The 14,759-nt window shown below is 29.8% G+C and overlaps 1 protein-coding gene across 1 annotated transcript in view; it reads left to right on the plus strand.

Moving 5' to 3' along the window:
* The window catches only part of LOC116768797 (zinc finger protein 177-like), a 33,306-nt gene extending 21,026 nt beyond the window's left edge, over positions 1-12,280 (plus strand). The window contains exons 2-7 of the mRNA XM_032659634.2: positions 715-825; positions 970-1,141; positions 3,210-3,476; positions 3,560-3,729; positions 11,515-11,680; positions 11,800-12,280. Coding sequence (XP_032515525.1) covers positions 715-825; positions 970-1,141; positions 3,210-3,476; positions 3,560-3,729; positions 11,515-11,680; positions 11,800-11,837 — 924 coding nt within the window. The 3' untranslated portion in view covers positions 11,838-12,280. The remainder of the gene's footprint in view (positions 1-714; positions 826-969; positions 1,142-3,209; positions 3,477-3,559; positions 3,730-11,514; positions 11,681-11,799) is intronic.
* Positions 12,281-14,759: the final 2,479 nt, after the last annotated feature.

Genomic DNA, 14,759 nt, shown 5'->3' on the forward strand with positions numbered 1-14,759 from the left:
GTATTAAAGATTTGAGGGGACATGGTGCATGGAGACCAAAAAAATTTTTTTAACTCTCTGGAGTTCTTTATGGAAAGAAAAATTTTTTTTTTATTAAGTATGTATAATTTTAAATTTTGTTCTTATATAAAAACAAGGATAGTAAATTCAGTATGAACTGCAAGATACTAACTCAACGTAAGCGATCGAAAAATTATATGAGAAGCGGCAACATCTGAGGAAATCCTAGCTAAAGAAGACAGCTAACTAATTGAGATTGGATAAGGCACATAAATAAGTTGAATAATAATTAAGATAAGAATTATAACCAGTATAGGATAGTGTTATAGATGTGAATTTATAGCTAATATATTTTGTTTATTTAACATTTTTATTAAATTCTAATACATATTCTTTGAATGAATTAACGATTCCACACTTTATAAAATGATGTGACAGTAATTATATTTAAAAATCATATTATATTATTTACATATACAAACCGAATATTGTTTGTTTTTTTAATTTTTTTCAAGTATTTATATGCTATTCGTATTCTATGTAGAATATCTGGGATTGTTTTCTTATACCATGATTAATGAGATTGGCACTATTTAGCATGGAAACGCTAATTCAAATAAGAAAAAAATATATGATATGACATAATACTTAACGTATTTAGAGATACTAAAAGTTACAAAAATTTAAATTATTACACAAAAAAATTTAATGCAGGTACGTCATAGATTTGGGCTGTTTGATGAAGTGTGTACTTCAGCAGGAGTCCAAGTTCGCCACTGTAATTGGGTTCGATTTCTACGGGTGTCAGAAAACTATGGACCACAGGTATTGTTAAGTGAATATTTTGAAAACTATTTTTCTTTTCATTATTTTGATTACCAATATTCAATAATTTAAATTAATAAAAAACTTATTATATAATAATATAAATACATAATAATAAGTACAAACATAAGCTATTCATTTTAGGTGAACCTAGTGTGTACAAAAGTAAAGGGAGAACCAGTGTACGAAGCGGTTAAACCAGTATCCGCGCACACTGAGCTGGTAGTCTACTATCTTCCAGAAAGACCTGAAGAGCTATTCTTCGTGAGAATGAGGAATAATCTGTACAGACAGACAATGGATTCTATACTGGAAGGTAACGCTTATTACTTAAAAATATACTATAATATTTCATCAATAATAAAATTATATACAAAATAGTACATGAAGCATTAATCGGAACTATGTTATCTCCGTAGTCGTAAAGTAACTAAAAGGGCGATAGACAAGTGAAAGTATTACAGAGCTTTAATAAAAAGACACACGTGCTACATAAAAGAATTTGCTGCAGCTCGGCCCTAGCTCGTATATTTATATATATATTCTCCAATTTTCAAAATAAAACTCGACATCGTTTTTTAGAGTCTAAAAGTCAAAGATAAGAAATATACAATTTGTTAATTATTTTTGCGGACGAACCCTTAAGAATCAAACCTTACCAAAGAGTACTACGACTTCAGTGAAATTCTTTTCATTTTAATTAAGCAGATTAAGATAAATATCAATAATAATGATATTTTGTATGTAGAGTATGTTAAATTTAGTATGGAAGTATAAACAGCGGCGGCTTCTCAAAGAATTCTCCCGTTCAGTAGTCGAGACTTCGTGATTGCTTTTTTATCTCACTCGTACTGATCAATGCGACATCTGTAAATGACTATCGTTATCCTCACTAATGTCCGTTTGATTATTTGTTTAAATGCTTGAAATCGATGCGGTGAGATTTATAATTCTGTACGATTATGTTAATGTATTTTATTTAATGTCCAATCTAAACTTTATATTTATAACATTTTTTATGAAAAAAAAGAATTACTTCAGTATAATATAGATCAAAAGTGATATTATATTTCATGTAACACATATTTTTTTAAACATATCGAAATGTTTGACAATTATTTTACGTTGCATTAACGTTTTGTAAGCAATTATATTTGAGGCTTAAAACATTTAACACTATAAATGGGCCTTAACTGTTTTTATGCCGATAACGAAAGCGGCACGTTTGTTTCTCTAAAGGCAGATCCGATCGAAGACTACATCGATAATTTCAATGCAGCTGTCGACGGAAATGACCTATATGTATATAAAAATAATATAAAATATCACTAGTGCTAAGGCATCTTACATACTTACCTGTTTGTTTTTTCTCTTAACTAACAAATTCTTAAAATTATTGAATTTTTATGCGTGTTGGCTTGTTCTATTATCGCAAAAAGTAGTGAACAATATTGATAGAATTTTGTATAACCACCAAGGATACTTTTGTCCCATATATAACTTCAAGCATTTCAAAGAAGAGGAGAACTTATCTTGTACATCTCCGGTTTCAGTATTACTACAAAATTCTTTACACCTATATTTAGATGAAGCATCAATGGCAAATTTTTATTGTTATCTAATGTAATTGAATATATTTTCAATATGTTATATAAATGTTCATTATGTAAGATACCCTTAAAGGAACGAAGTTATCCTACATCTGTTGGTGAAACACATCGTAAATTGTAAATGTATTATAATTACATAAATTCACAACAATTAATTAGTTCGCAATTCAAACTACCAAAACAGATAACATCAAAGTTCGATCCAAATAGAGAATTGTTTGTTATCAATTATGAAATCTGTTTGTAGAAGTGATTACGAACTCTCCTTTGAAATGTACAAGTATGAACTAGTTAGTTATTTATATTTATTAAGTAGTAACTATTTTATCCGACTTCGGTTGCCTTCCCTTCCAACTTTAGTTGAATAAAAAAAGATATCTAGATCATCGTAAACATAAAACATATATAGTTTTTTTTAAAATTCATATCATAAATTTTCTAGTTTAAATAATGTGGGTATATAATTCAAACAAGAAATTTGATTTTAACTCGGACGATAGAAATCTTGATACAAAAGTCTAATTAAGACAGGCTCCAAGCAAAAATACAGACCGCAATAAACATAAATTGTCTAGACTCCCATAACAACATTTTTACGGTTGTCAATAAATTGGTTCATTAATATTTTTTTTTTTTTGCTCTGATTGGATCAAGATATTTAATGGTTTAGATTTGAATGGGTTTACATATTTGACTCATCAACCAATGCTTTAAATTTTGTGAAATTAAACGATCTCTTACTACAAAAACTTACATATTGAAAATTGTTTACAGATTCACCTTTAGATCTTTCCACATCATTACTCTCAAGAGTTCTTCTACCAATATCTCCTCCATCAGGAGCTGAAGATGAACACAAATCTGTATCTGGTGACTCCTTAACATCTTCATCAGCTGGATCATCGACTGAACTTTTAGAAATGACACCAAAAATTCAAAGGAGGCCTGCTAAGTCTGAAAGGGCTTTGCTCCCTTGCGAAGTTTGTGGAAAGGCATTCGACAGGCCATCACTTTTAAAAAGGCATATGCGAACACATACCGGTATGTAAATAATATTGATGTTGGTGTTTGTAAAATTTTAAATTTTCTTTAAAATGTTATATGACTTCCTAAATATATTTTAGGTGAAAAGCCTCATGTTTGCATGGTATGTAATAAAGGCTTTAGTACATCTAGCAGTCTTAATACACATAGAAGGATACACTCTGGTGAAAAGCCTCATCAGTGTCAGCATTGTGGGAAAAGATTTACGGCGAGTTCAAATCTCTATTACCATAGAATGACACATATAAAGGTAAGAAAATAAGAATATAATGAACATAGATTATGGAGTAAAAACAAGTTAAGACGTCATATATATTTAATACGAATGAAGAAATAGAAAAACCAATAATTAAAAAATATCTTTAATTATTACTAGAAATCACGGAAGCTTACATACAACACAATCGATTTATAAATCCATAAAAACTCGTTATCCTTGTTAAAACAATAGCTGCCTTATTACAGTTTTTCTATTGATAATTCACATGTTTCTTGCAACTATATCCTTTTAGCTTTATTACTATAAATTTTCCTTATTTTTAATCTGAAAAATATGCAATTTACGCCACAATATTTCCATTATGAAATTTGTCAATTTATTTTCTAGTCAGAATATCACCGGCATTATGTTAATTGCGATACATTTCTTAAACTCTTTGGTTATTTTAAATAATATCGATTTTTAATGAAATTGGATCTATAAAAACTTATTTCATATATAATTTAAAAATTGACGGAAATAATTAATCATTGTCTAATTTTGTTGGATTTTTTGTTTTCAATTTATGTATAAGTTCCCATGTTCACATAAAAATGATCTTTAAATGCTATTGTGTAATTAATTTTCTCATAAGTGATGATAATAACATACAAAATCCTATGAGTCGGTAAAGCTTGCATATTACCTGGTGATGTTACTGTGCTCACTTCCCATAACGCCCCTTAAGTTTTTACTTATTTAACTATGACCTCATGTGTCCACGACTTAAGAAAATCACAAAGCACCTTACACGGTAAACGGCCACAGGGTTGCCACTCTATACTATTTATAACATCAAACTTTTACGTATCCCATAAAATTTAAAACTATTTAAAAATATATTTTTTCCTTTATAAACAGCAATATATTATACTTTATATATTTGGATGTATAAATCAGGTATTCATTATACACATTTTTTAAACTTTTTCTACTGTTCTGCTCTATTAAAAAAAACTTGGGGAAAATAATTGTTTATTTGTATCAGCCCTAATTCCATAGGGTGCACCTGCGGTCACAGGTAGTTGTGAAGGAGGGCCAATAAATTACCAGGTCAGGTCATCGTGGGAATCGTAGTGGGCAGCAAGTGTAACGCATTGACAGCGTAATACTTTTACAAAAACAATCAGAATTATTACACTACTTAATCATTACTGCAATGCATGCATTGCGTAATTTCAGTAAAAATTCTTATGCTGCATGTAACATTCGATAAGATTTATATTAAAAAAAATATTTGTTTTATTGAAACATGAATAATATTAAAAGGACGTTTGCCAATAATAATAATGAAGTGGTTCAAAAAGTCAAAAATAATTGTTCCCACGGATTCAAGGAACCGTGTCGTACAAGACGATATTGAAGACGTCGCGATCACCGAACCGTGGCTTCACACGCTCGTATGAGAACTTTGGTATATAAGATGACCAGACAGTGTGTTCTATCGGCACCTATAATAAACCATAATTTTTTTCATCTACAGAACATTTCATATGCTTTTATTCGGTCTGTGCTATGATGAAATATGTCCTATCGTATTTTACCATAAAATATTATAACATGAAACTAAATTTATTTACCTTCAACACAAACCCATTATCTTTCTGTACTGATAAATCAGGCATTCTCTCTGCAAGAATCTTTCAACTGTCAGTGGCATCTTATGGGACAGTACTGAGCTAGTTAGGAATTGACAGGTTCAATAATAAAGCATCGTTCACAATGGATGTGAATGATGGACAATGGGAAGCTGATACGAAGCTGAGGAAGCAATTGTTGATACTTAGGATGACTGCTTTAGATGTGGTCATATAAAGGCATACTGGTTAAGTTCCGTTTAATTCAAGTCTTCAAATTCTTGTAAGTATTCTTGCCCTTTGGGAGAGTACTCAGAAACTCACTTTTTATGTAATATTATTGTAAACAATAACAATGTGTGCTTTTCCCAAACATAGTGTGCCATACCCAAAAACCCAGGGATTTTACCTAAATAAAAAAAAATTGTGAGTCTATGTGGCATGATATTTATTGTTATTCACAATATCAATTCATAGAATCTTTAAATGTCACCATAACATGACACTTCGTCCTCGTTAGAGGCTCGTTATTTGTTCGCTGCTGGTATTTCTGTCAATTTGGACACTCGTCGTAACAATTGCTTGTACGAAATGAATTTGCATTCTTGTCGAACACCTAATAGTAAGAAAGTCAAGTAAAGTATGAAGGTAATATATATTGTAAACAAATATTTTTAAAAAGATTTTATTTCATATTATTTTTAATTCAAAACTTAAATTTTTTTTTTTTTTTTTAATACTTTTATGCTTATCATAGCAAGTTTTAAAATCATTCATAAAATTTTATAACAGTTTCGAAAAACCTTAGCAGATGGCACCTTATTGTTTTTATAAACCCGAGTTCCTTGAATCCTTTACACCTGCCACAACACTTCGAACTTCAGCATTTAAACACTTGTTAATTGCTTTGATACAATTTATAGTAATGAATCTCGTGAAAATTAAATGACTTTTAGTTCATCACCCAAACGTACATAATATATATCATATTTAATTTCCGTTTATAAATTATCCACTGTTAGAGCTACTATACGATATATTCTATGCCTACCAGTTAATGAAAATTGAAGTCACCAAACAAGTTGCTTAATTTAGTTACAATTTCGGCTCCCAATTATAGTTGTGTAAACATTTTACGACTTATCAGTCGATCGAAGTCGCATAAATAGGAATGATGTGTAACGGATATTGATTATTTACGAGATCAAAGTGACTTTAAGTATAAATGTTTGAAATCAACGACAGAATTAAGTGGATTACAGGAAGTCAATCAACGAATTTATTGATCTAGTAAACTTTCGAATTGAATAACGACGTTTGGTACATTGTACCCGTTTTATATATCAGAGCTTTGATTGCCGGTAATATAAAAGATTTAACGTCAAATTATTATCTGTCGATTCGTTTAATGAGTCTTTTTGACAGTGACGCACCCATTGGGATTTAAATTTAGATTATTTTTATACAGTTTGAGCGAATAGTTTGAGATTTTAGATTAAATATTGCATACATCACGCAGACTAAACTCATTAGTCAAACTACTGAATGTATCAATAGAAAAAAATTGTTTGAAAATACACTCAAATTAAAAGTAAAATTTTCAAACAAAATGAATATATATGCTCGAATAAAGGAATGAAAAGCTTTAAATGACATTTTGTGTAAATAGAACGAATGAGAATAATTAGTGATTTCGTTTTATTTTTCCTATGATTCATAATTCCGGCGGAACGGATGCATTTCTGATTTAAAATTTAAATAAGATTATAAATAACCATTATCTTGAAAACTAAACGAGAAGCGATGTTATAAACAATATAACATTTTCTAATTAAACATGACCGTTGCTTGTTTATCACACGCGTCTTTTACATTGTTAATATAGATTTTTTATTAGGTTTTACCCGTTGTCCCTATATTATACAGAATCCAAAAATATCTTTAAGTCTGGAAAAATTGTGGTCCGATACCAGTGGTTTTGAACTTAACACATTAGCATTTTATCTTGAAAGGGGGACTGAATAAAATTCATACGAAAATACATAATATTGCATTAAAGCAAGAAACGACGACGTTCTCAGAACGTTCTCATATTTTTTCTAATAGATTCAGGAGATAAAACATTTCTTTTCAAATTGAGACGATCCTTACTGTGCATTAAAAACATGACAGGTATGAATAATAAAATATTTTAAAATAAAAACTGTAACAAAATAAACGTTGATTTTCTAACTTGTAATCATGTGAATCTCGATATATTTTATATTCAGTTTTTTATATTATACTCCGTACATTGTAAACAAATCGGATGTAGCTTATAAGGGATTTAATATATTTCAACGAACTATCTCAGGAGAATATTTTTTGTTCGTACTTTTCAATATGAAAAATCAAAAAGTATACAACTTTGGCTTATACCTACCCTGTACTTACTAGGTATTAATAAAGTAAAAAAAACCAACTATTGCACAGTTAATTGCAGAGATCGCGTGTCGACCAACGTCTGTAACACGGTTACTTAACAATATAGCTGATTTACAAATAATGACATATTGCGTACTGACAATCGCAGCTCATTTTAGTTATAACTTTCCAACAATTTTTTATGATATCTTAATTAAATGTTTTTCCTGTGATTCTATAAAATCTTTTTATAATTATTGCAACACCTATAATAATGAATTTAATATATTATTAGAAATATTTTCTTACATTCACTTATTACTATCTAAAAAGACTTTAACATGAGATGCAATTTGCCATACTTAAGTTGATAAATAAAAGAGATAATTCATTCCAACCAAATAAGTATTAAGAGATCAAAGTAAAAAAAAACTAATCCGAAAGCAGATGATCGTCTTGACGTTATCAGTTGCGGCATGATGAAATGAATATAAAAATGTACACAGTCTCTCTAAGTACGCAATGAAATACAACTAAGTGTAATGGAATTTGATTCCTATAAGATAAATTATTAATTCCATTTTTCAATGCTTCGAAATAAGATTTCAACTGTTTGTCATGAGGCCAACGTGTCACGTATGATCATATTTTTCGTATGTATTTTTTGAAATAACAAAATCCTTTTGATTTCGATGTCTTAGAATATGGAATATGTTAATTGTCTTATATTACATGTAATTTCGAAAGCAAAATGTTTATGTTTATACTTGAAACGTATGCTTAAACTTATCACTTATATTAAAATTTTAATGCAACGTCAGAGTAAAAACATTTTCAATGCGCAAACGCCTTGATCGCATCGGCACGCAACACAATCAATCATACATTATCGTCCTTTTGCTGGCTGTACTGATTAAATTATTTGAGCGATGTGACTTTATGAAATGACCTATCGATCAGGCTGGCTCCAAACTGAACTTTACAAATTAGTTATAAAAGTTATAATTATTATTATTTATTTTTTTAATTATACTCTTTCTAACCGCTTCATGTCCACAGAGGTTCTAATTTTTTAATGTACGTAAAACTAAATGTTAACGAACTTGTTGAGGCACTCTTATCCTGGTGCAGTGCTGAATTTAAATAAATTTTATCAAGAACGCGTGGATTGCAATCACACTTGATTGGACGCGACAGTCTTTTTATTTTTTAGCACTTAACACAGAACGGTTTACATGACGCCGATATCAATTTAGATTTTCGTATACCAAAGATACAGATACGTATTACAGATACAAATAATATTTATTTTCATTTCTAAGAGGTAGTTTACAAATGAACAGTTGTTTTCAAGACTTTCCGCTGGCTAGTGTTTCAGCGGAAATTCGTCTTAATATAAAAATCGGTTTTTAATATGTTAAGAAACATGACGCTTGGAGATATCCGACTCTTTATTAACATGTGCATGAGCCCTGGATAGATCAAAACACTTTATGATGTATGAGGCTCCAATTAATATTCACCTTGTCTCGTTTTAGCCGCCACAATATTGATTAATCGAACTCTCTATAATTGGGCTACGGTAATTAATTAGGTACCTATAGTGAAGATTATGATAAGAACAACGTTTCAACTTTGATGTTTTTGTATCAACTTTCTTATTGCTTTATTGTGGGCATTATAAAAGTTAACGAAGCAGCTATATTATTAAAGTTACAAATTTTAACTTTATACAGTTCCGATATTAAAATAAAAAGTATGTTCCCATATGACAAAACAAGGTTGTTTAAACCGCCAAAGGATTTTGAGTTTTCTGACCCCGATCAACATCAACGAATTGAAAATAAGAACTTATCTTCATTAGAGAAATATCCTGATTTCCAAGAATAAGTCCTAACGAGCAATACCGAAACCTAATAGGTCCTGCACGCATCTTACGTGGATCAATTTATTTAGTTAAATTAAGCGAGGCGCATCGCATTTGCATTCAATTTCCATAACGCAGCCGCTGTATCAGTTGGCCATACGTCACTGTTGGGACGAGATACAACTGGAGAAGGATCGTGATCGAGCGAGCGATTTGCCTATCGAGAGTGGAACGATATTATATCGTTTTTGTCTTGAATATTAATTGATTTCTAGATAGCTGTAATTATATTTTCACTAAATCTCCAGTGCATTTGCGATAGTAGAACTTTTTTTATTTCAAATATAATAAGTTATGATTTTTTTGGTTATCATATGACATTCTTTATTTGTGCGTTATTGTTAATGAAAGAAAGATATTACAAGTGTAAATTATGAGAGAATTGACACTAATATTGTTTTTTCGCCGACACAAAATGCATACGTTCATTATCCGTGCGCGAGACGAGTTTTTTGTGCGGCTCGTGATTTATCCAACGGAAATTGTCAGACAACTAATGGCTCTTTGTTTATTGATTTATACATTGCAATATTCGGTAGCAAGAAAGGTCGAAATAATAATTCCACTCCTTTTTTTGTAAAATTGATTGAGCCACTGGGGATACGCCAACCTGCCCATATAAAAATATGGTTATAGTCATCAATAAAACTTCTTTTGGAACTCCATTCTGATTTTGTGGTATAGTAATTACGCTTTTTACTGGGTGTGTGTTGTGGGCGGGCTAGCGAAAATTAAATGGGTGGTAACACTCCTAGCGATAAAATTTGATTAGACAACGGAAACGACTTTATTTTAAATCAAACTAAGGGTTTTGAATGAAATTCTTATATGTATATTCAAATAAACCGGGCTGTCCTTGCACCTGTTGTACCATACAGTTAAATATATCGGAAGACCGAGTAAAAAAGCAAATAGTGTATTCTTATTTTTTTATTCCAAAGAAACTATTTTATTTCGAGTATATGTTTAATATAATCCATTAAAATGACATGAAAGCAAGAGCAATGGAATATGGAGGAATATACAGAAAGAAGAGGAAAATAGTTAACTGTTCAAACCACGTAACGTTGATAGCTATTTCAAAGATATTAAAGCTATAAATGAAGCATAATGACCGAAGGAAGCCGCAGTGAAACGTCGATATGGTTTATTCAATTACGGTCATGTCTACCGTATGTTTATGTGTTATTCACGGGTCATCAAGCCTTTTTATAATCGAGAAAACATTCTAGTAGGTGACAATTTTGAAACAATGTCGGCAGCTTACACGTTTTTTAAATTCGTTACGGTTAAACCATTTCACATGCCTCTTCGTTCTTAACAAAATTCTTCTCAAAAAATTAAAATATACATTATAGCCATAGACAGAGAAACCAGTATTGAAGATAACTCTTAAACTACCGTATAAACACTTTTTAATTAAAGGAATATTCTTTAAATTGTAATTCTAAAGCAATATAGAACCAGTGAGATAGTAAAATGGGTTGGCAGACTCAAAACAAGGCACTAAGACTTCCATTATAAATTCATTTGCACGCTCTCCGCGCGATGTGCACCGTCATGACTTTGATTATATTGGGGATGATGATGATTATTAGCCGTTTTATTGTCTTCCTACATTGATTTTATTTTATTTCTAGTCATTATCTTTGAGAATGAGTTAAGTTATATTTACAGCGGATAGTTCGGTTTATAATGACGTTCTTTATGGTTTCTTAGTATCTTTTGTTTTATTTAATACTGTTCGGTCTTCTGTATTTGCATTTTTTTCTTTATTGGATTCCGAATTGAAAATTATCTTTTTAGTGTTATACATTATAAACAATCTTTGATTTTAAATGATTACTAAATATATTTTTTTGTTTATAGGAAAAGCCTCACAAATGCAGTCTGTGTTCGAAGTCGTTCCCGACCCCTGGCGACCTGAAATCTCATATGTATGTCCACAGCGGTTCGTGGCCTTACAAGTGCCATATCTGCTCCAGAGGCTTTTCAAAACACACCAATCTGAAGAACCATCTCTTCCTTCACACTGGTAATTAATTGGCGCAATCAATTAAATTACAATAAAAACTATGTTTTAACAAATAATATTAATAATTGGTACTCCTTCACTATACTGTCATTTGATTAATGATTTTATTATTTTTATAGCCAAGCATCAACGCAATAGCACCAGGGACACAACTTGATGAAGACCTAAGAATAATATTTTATGCAAATGAAAAAGAAATTCATTATCTTTATATAAAAAGTGTGATATTAGATGTTAATTAGTGTAAGGTATTAAATTATTTAAATATATAACTGATTAATGCTAAATAATGCTAGGAAATACTTTTATACTAAGCTATAAAATTTTAAGAACTGAACATTATACTTCTGTATATTATAAAGTTTTTTTTTTAAATAGACTTACGTCTAGATTAGGTTATTTTTTAGAGATTTCAAAATATATTGTATATACCTAGCCGCCTCCTAATTGTAAATAAAAATAGTAAACTACATAGTACTATGTAGCGATTTTAAAAATGATATACTTACATAACGTATGTATAGTGATGCTATTTCCCGTCCAAAATAAATTCAAGCGAATTATTAATTTATAGAAACGATATTTATATATTATTTTTAAGTGCCTTTACTATTAAAAGTTTATAAATTACGATTTTGGTTTAATTTTTTCATCACATATTATTTTATTGTCAGAGCTTAAGTTGTACTCACATGTAACATGAATTTGAAATAACAAGATAAAAAAATATGTAATCGTGAAAGTTCATTATTATTTTGAATAATTTTTTGCCAGTCAAGTTATCCCTCAAGTAAAATTGAACTTAAACAGGCCTCAATGAACCTTTTCCTCACTGATTTCATAAACAGAACCTCTTTTAATTTTAAAACGTTATTTTAAGGTAGAAAAATACATAGTAATGATTTAATGATAATGAAAATATATTATTAATAACAATTATTGTATAAATTGTTATTCAAATTATAACTTAGAAAGTAGAAAATACAGCGTCATGAGAATAACATTTTCGCTTCATGACTGGATTAAGTTCTTGACCCTAAGCAAATCATACACATTTTTAAAGTAAGCTAATTAAAACGTCCAACATTTATCACCTCTCTATAGTTATATTTATAGCTCAGCATCTGTAGGCGTGTACACGCGAGCCCCCAACTGATTTGCATAATACAACCGCTCTGGCAATATTAAGTCTTAATTGTTGAGAGTGGACGGCGAATACGTTATGTTTATTTACATTTTCACGGTTACTTTATAATTAAATCGCTTTGTAATTAATTACATTTTAAACTAATCCTCGTAAGGTGCGATATGTGTTTATAATTTCTTTTCATTTTAATTGTACTCGCTTCATCGTCATAAAACTAATTTTTAATCAGCTAATATTTTGTGCTATAAAAAATTCCTTTTCCATAAAAGAAACAAAATTATTGTATGTTTGGAATTCTGTAAACCAATATCATTGGTATACCAAAAAGAAAAATTTTTACTTTTGGTTTTACTTTTTTCATACGTTGAAAAATTTAATATTCAAGAAAAACATTTCATACGCTGTAACAGTTCATTCCACTTTTATATTGCATAGGTGTACATTTATAAGGGGTATCATGCTTTAGAGGTTGCAGACGAGATATATTTAAGACGGAGAAGTGGAAAATTATTGTAACTTTTATGTAATAAATTTGTTCACATCTTGTTATTTTTCAACTCTATCAAAAGTTGTCTTATTATAACACCAAACGGCATATAATAAACATCACAATTTCCTCCTTTGGCTACTGAAATTGCCTTTTCATATAACAGCTATATTAGCGATAATATAGAAATATTATTTCTATGTTATTATATTATAAAATTATAAACTTATGTACGCAGTCGTCATTAATTTACTGTCAGCTTGTAAAATAATATTCTTCTTTTTAAATTAGATTCACGTGCACACAGTCGAAACAAAGGTTTCTCTTTTCCACTTTTTGAAGAAGAAAAAACAATTATTTTGAAATTCAAACTATATTTAAAGGATATTTCTCCTATTTCTCGATATTGAGCTCTAATTATTTTGTCTGATGTAATTGTTGTTAAGAGGTTAGTCGTAATTATGATTATTATAAATTACCGATAGTCCTAACTAATGTTGTATTGATCACATACTAATGATTAATGTAATTCACTGTATCTTATATCATAATTTTGTTTAATGTATATATAGGGTGTTTCATTTAAAAACAACTGAAAATTTATCATTAATATTCCTATAAAATTGAGAATAAAATTAAATTAACAAAACATACAAAATTAATTTGCAAATAATGATTCATTATTAGTAACAATTTATTGTGAAGCAGAAATTATAAATTTTCTTATATGGTAATTTAAAATATTTTTATCATATCTTATCAATATTTACATGGAAGCAAACAGTTTAACTAAAACCCGAATCGGACGTCAATCTTGAACGCTATAAATCTTTATAGAAACAATTATATCGAATACTGGGTGGTCGGTTTAAGACCACCAAAACAGTCTATTACCAAATAAAGACGCCAAAACATAAAGATGATAAAATAGTTATATAGAAAACATTGACTATGATGAGTGAATAAACGTGATAGTGTCTTGAAAACTTTAAAATTTCGCTTTTAGTAGAATACTTCGTTAAAATGTCTTGAATGTTTCGAAACGTTAAATGCATTAAAAATGTCTCTATTCACATTCTTTAAATTTGTAGTTCTTGCTATATAGTAAAACATACCACAAAGCGAAATGAGCTTTCATTTTACTGTTCGCGACTATCTGGCGATCAGAATTGTGAGGCGTTCCAAACCGAACACTGTTAACAAAAAGCTCGATTAAACCAACAATTTAGACCAACGCGAGCGCACAATGCCATAGATCGCGCCACAGGAGCCTATGTTACTACGCCTTCCATAAACAATAGACCCGTCTTCCGGCGATATTTCGTTGCAATCATAGGTCTTTATACATTGGTAATTTCAATCTACCGAATCAACTATCTGTAAAAAAATCCAATAAGCCGACGCGAAGTAAACGAGTTGTTTGGATCAATATGGAGTGTTGTTCG

The sequence above is a fragment of the Danaus plexippus genome, chromosome 4 (genome assembly GCF_018135715.1).
Source record: "Danaus plexippus chromosome 4, MEX_DaPlex, whole genome shotgun sequence".
NCBI classification, from domain to species: domain Eukaryota; kingdom Metazoa; phylum Arthropoda; class Insecta; order Lepidoptera; family Nymphalidae; genus Danaus; species Danaus plexippus.